This window comes from Penaeus japonicus, unplaced genomic scaffold (genome assembly GCF_977035675.1).
Source record: "Penaeus japonicus unplaced genomic scaffold, GWHDUDI00000001_assembly GWHDUDI00000022, whole genome shotgun sequence".
Classification (NCBI taxonomy): Eukaryota; Metazoa; Arthropoda; class Malacostraca; order Decapoda; family Penaeidae; genus Penaeus; species Penaeus japonicus.
In genome coordinates this window covers 6,417,337-6,422,336 of record NW_028234424.1, presented here as the reverse complement: position 1 = coordinate 6,422,336, position 5,000 = coordinate 6,417,337, and the positions used below count along the sequence as shown (strand labels likewise).

The following is a 5,000-nucleotide window of genomic DNA, read 5'->3' as shown; positions in this document are numbered from 1 at the left end:
CGTCTGTTTATCTGTCTCTATCTCTGTCTGAATTTTTCTCCTCTCCGTCTATTCTTCCTAACTTCTCCCCTCCCCCATTTTCTCTCTCTCTCTCTTTATCTTTCTTTCTTTCTCTCTACATCACCCCATTTATTAATCTCTCCCTCCCCCCCCCCCCTCTTCCTCTCATCTCGCCTCACCTCCTTCCGCCCTCTCTCATCTCACTACCTCTCCCCTCTTCGTCTCTATCTCTCCTTCCCCCTCTCTCTATCTCTCCTCCCCCTCTCTCTATCTCTCCTTCCCTTTCCTCCCCCTCTATGTATCTCGTCTCTCCCTCCCCCTCTCTCTAACACTTTCTTCCCCCTCTCCCCCCCTCTAATCTATCCTAATCTCTCTCCATGATCCCCCCCCCCCCGCCTCTCTCTCTCTCACACCACTCTGATCTCTGTCTCTCTCTTCTTTCTCCTCTCATCCTTCCTCCCCCTCTCATTCCGAATCTCTCTCATCTCTTCATCCCACAGCTCCCCACATTACCCCACCGTCATCATCCAGAATAAAGTGACATCTTCATCACAAAAACCGATACCTCAAACCCCCCTCTTCTCTCTCTCTGTCATCCGTCCTGTCTCTGAACTCTGATCTCTTTTCCTTCCCCCCTCTCTCTATCTCTCCGTCTGTCTCTGTCTCTCTCCTTCCCCTTCTCTCTCTATCTCTCCTTCCCCCTCTCTCTATCTCTCCTTCCCCCTCTCTCTATCTCTCCGTCTGTCTCTGTCTCTGTCTCTCTCCTTCCCCCTCTCTCCGTCTCAAATTTATCACACGCTAATGTTTCTCCGTCCTATAACCTAATTTTCCAGAAACGCCGGAATTCCCAGAGTGGTTTTCTTAATAACTCGTAAACACAAGGGCGTTCTCCGACCAATCAACCGGCCCTTGCATTTATTTCGTTTCCCTTTGCAATTTTCTGCAATTAAGCCCCTTTCGATCCTCTTCCGGTGTTGCAGTTCCCTTGGTAGATTCGATCCTCGCTTCGCTCTTACTCATGACACATTACCCATGACTCATGATTTGTGACTCACAACTCGAGTCTCTCTCGTTCGGGTTTATGAATCACCTTTTTAAAAATTCATCACTACCTAACTCATAATTTGTGAACCCTTATTTCTGATTCCTGACTCACATATCTTCTGACACCCATTCTCTCTTCTCCCTTTATGTTTCCTTTTCCTTCTCCCTCTCTCTCTTTCTTTCTCTCCCTCCATCAATCCCATACACCCTCTCTCCCTCCCTCTCTCCACCCTCTCTCTCTCTCTCTCCTTCCCTCCACCCTTACTTTCACTCTCTCTCTCTCTCTCTCTCTCTCTCTTTCTCTCTCGCTCTCTTCCTCTCCCTCTCCTTCCCTCCCTCCCTCTCCCCTACCCACACACTCACTCACTCCACGACAGGCCCTCTCCTCCCTACCTACCCCTTTCCACAACAAATTCACTCCCAGCCCCATTTCCACTCACACATCCACGCCACAGTCCTTCTCCTTTCTCTCCCATCTCCCCATACCCTTCCAACTCACTAGCAGCCTCCCAATTACATCAATAAAACCCCACTCACGAGCCCTTTCCACAATCCACCCACTCCCTCCTACGCACACACCCACTCACGCCCTTGCCTCCTCATGCCTCACAGGCCTCCAAGGGTTCCTGATCTTCCACTCCTTCGGCGGCGGTACCGGTTCTGGCTTCACCTCCCTGCTCATGGAGAGGCTCTCGGTCGACTACGGTAAGAAGAGCAAGCTGGAGTTCGCCATCTACCCTGCACCTCAGGTAAGGTGGGGGAGGGAGGGAGGAGGGAGGGAGGGAGGGAGGGAAGGAAGGAGGAAAGGAAGGCGAGAGGGAGGGAAGGAGGGAAAGGCGAGGGTAAGGGGTGGAGGGCGGGGAAAGGGGAGGGGAAGGAATGAAGGAAGGCGAGAGGGAAAGGGGAGGGTTAGGGGTGGAGGGCGGGGAAAGGGGAGGGGAAGGAGTGGAGGGAAGAGAGATAGAGGGAGGAGGGAAAGGGGAGAGGAAGAGGTGGAGGGAAGGGGTAGAGTGAGTTAGAAGGATGGAGGGAGGAGGGATAGAGGGAGGAGGGAAAGGGGAGGGGAAGGGGTGGAGGGAAGGGGTAGAGTGAGTTAGAAGGATGGAGGGAGGAGGGAGGAAGGATAGAGGAAGAAGGGAAAGGGGAGAGGAAGGAAGGGGTAGGGAGGAGGGTAAAGGAAGGGTGAAAAGGAAGGAAGGGTATAGGAGGAGGGGGGAGGGGGAATAGGGAGAGGGAACGAAGGGGAAGGGAGGGTAGGGGAAGAGGGATGGATAGTAGGAGGAGAGAAAAGGGACAGGAAGGAAAGGATAGGGAGGAGGGTAGGGGATGAAGGAGAGGGAAGGAAGGGTAAAGTAAGGAGGGGATAGGAGGATGGGTTTAGAAGATGGAGGTGTGAGGAAAGGAGGGTTAGGAGGTGGACCAAGATTAATTCTGGGAATTTGACGTGAAATGGACACGCCATTGCTCAATTTGAGGCCACGTAATCAATTTCATTTTCTTATTTTAGTCCAAGATATTTACACCAAATGCTAGGCAAGGGAATTGATTCTACTAGAAATAGATGCATGAAATCAACTGCAATATTAATATTATTTACCGTAATTGTTCTTTCATTTATAGATTTCAATCGCTTTACATATATAACACTTCTTTCTTTTTCCTCTTCCCTCTTACACCTTTTAGTGTAGTTTTGTTCCCATAAGATAATATTCATTAAGCAGGAAGAAACACCCCTTCCACATAAAGACGAACCCAAACAGTACCCACAACCTGGACCCCACGGACATTCATTAACTGATCAAATCTCTCACCCCCTTCCACAACGCATACACCCTAGGTCGCCCACCCCGCCGACCGTGGAGGCCCTACAACTCTATCCTGAACGACCCACCACTACCACAACAACACAAAACCAGACAACCACACCTAACGAGCAACATCCCGACTTACAAATAGGAGTGAAACCAACCTAGACTTGCCCGCGCCCTACTCATTGGCGTCAGCGCGAGCGACAACCAAGAAAGCCATCTAACGGCGAACATCTGTATCTGCCTGCATGGCAACCTGGACCATCGAACCAGACCCGCCAACCTAACCAACCAACGCTGAAACCGACTGAATTGGTCCAGATCGGTTGTCCTACATATCCACCGCAGCCTTCCATTCCTCCAAAGGTGGCTGATAACATAACTGGTCGGGATGTTCCGTTCCATTCTAATCAGATCTTTTCTTCCCTACCCGGTTTCCCTGTTTTTTTTTTCCTTCACTTTCCTTCCCCTTTTTTTTCTTTTCGTCGTTTCTTCTACAATATGGCAGCGAATTCTTCCCTGTTTGTCGGATAGACTTTCTCTTGCTTGCTATATTGATCTGGATCTCTCCTACCTTTTTCTCAATTGTTTCTCCTTCATCTCTTTCTAATCATTCTTTAACTTTATTCTTAATATTTCACTTATGTTTTACTTATTCTTAAAACCGTTTCCACTTCAATAATTTCCACATACTATCTGTTACATTATACTCATACTCAACAACCTTTCATTTTCTTATTTCTAAAACGTATTCCCGCTATTTTACTTTTTAATTGCTGAGAATGATAGTATATTGAGATTTCAATGAAAAGGTTTGAATTACGCATTGCTCTTATTTTTTTCTCATTGTGTTTTGCTATACACAATTTATAAAAAAAAAAAAAAAATAATCATATAAAAAAGAATTTCATATATGTAAGGCAAATACAACAATATAAAAATAAGCTCATAACACAAAAACACAACGTCACACACACAAACATACTCACACAAACACACACACACACACACACACAACACACACACACACACAAACAAACACACACAAACACAGACACATCAACAAACAGTACAAACGAAGACCAAACACCTAACCTCCTCCAGGAAATCCACTCTGCTCACACGCCCGCCCCTTGCACAGGTTCGACGGCGCCCTTAACGTGGACCTGACGGAGTTCCAGACCAATCTGGTGCCCTACCCCAGGATCCACTTCCCCCTGGTCACCTACGCCCCTGTGATCTCCGCCGAGAAGGCCTACCATGAGCAGCTCTCCGTCGCCGAGATCACCAACGCTTGCTTCGAGCCTGCTAATCAGGTGAGGGAGGGGGAGGGGCGGAGGGTGGTGGGGTGAGGGAGGGAGAAGGGTGTAGGGTGGTGGGGTGAGGGAGGAGGAGGGGCGGAGGGTGGTGGGGTGAGGGAGGGAGAAGGGTGTAGGGTGGTGGGGTGAGGGAGGAGGAGGGGCGGAGGGCGGGGGGTGAGGGGATTGGGTGCGGAAAGAAAATGTGAGATTGGTATTTGGAAGGGGGAAGGAGAAGGAGAAGGAGAGGGAGTGGATGGTAAATATCCTCACTCACCTGTCAGCACAAATGCATGGAAGCCCTTCAACCGTTTAGTAAAGTTTCCTTTATTCAAAAAAGTAATAATAAAAATAATAATAAAATAGTAACAATAAAAAGGATAGAAAGGAGCAGCATTCTATTCCCTCCAACGGACTAACCACGAAACCCTTCTCCCATAACTTACGTAAAGCAATCGCCATCTCTCCGTCATTCACAGCTGATGAAAACAAAACAAAGAGCTTCATTCGTTCCTCTTCCTAGATGGTGAAATGCGACCCACGCCACGGCAAGTACATGGCCTGCTGTCTCCTGTACCGAGGTGATGTTGTGCCAAAGGACGTGAACGCTGCCATTGCCGCCATCAAGACCAAGAGGACCATCCAGTTTGTGGACTGGTGTCCTACAGGATTCAAGGTATGCGGTTTGGTGGGCTTGGTTTCGTTGTTGTATCTTTCTAGGTTATTGTTGTGATTTTTTTTTGGTTAATCTTTAAACATCTTTAAAGAAAAGTGAGTTAAGTATACCTCTAATCAATAAAAAACAAATATTTGCAAAATAGATTAGTTAGGGCTATATCCTATACGATAC

The 5,000-nt window shown here is 48.1% G+C and overlaps 1 protein-coding gene and 1 pseudogene across 2 annotated transcripts in view; both read left to right on the top strand.

Moving 5' to 3' along the window:
* Positions 1-3,017, top strand: part of LOC122259800 (tubulin alpha-1 chain) — a 13,127-nt gene extending 10,110 nt beyond the window's left edge. Inside the window, exons 4-5 of the mRNA XM_086549201.1 lie at positions 1,657-1,793; positions 2,766-3,017. Coding sequence (XP_086405327.1) covers positions 1,657-1,793; positions 2,766-3,017 — 389 coding nt within the window. The remainder of the gene's footprint in view (positions 1-1,656; positions 1,794-2,765) is intronic.
* A 947-nt stretch (positions 3,018-3,964) lies between these two features.
* LOC147469296 (tubulin alpha chain pseudogene) overlaps positions 3,965-5,000 on the top strand; it is a 1,329-nt pseudogene continuing 293 nt past the window's right edge. Inside the window, exons 1-2 of the transcript XR_015192053.1 lie at positions 3,965-4,168; positions 4,674-4,826. The product of XR_015192053.1 is annotated as a tubulin alpha chain pseudogene (transcript). The remainder of the gene's footprint in view (positions 4,169-4,673; positions 4,827-5,000) is intronic.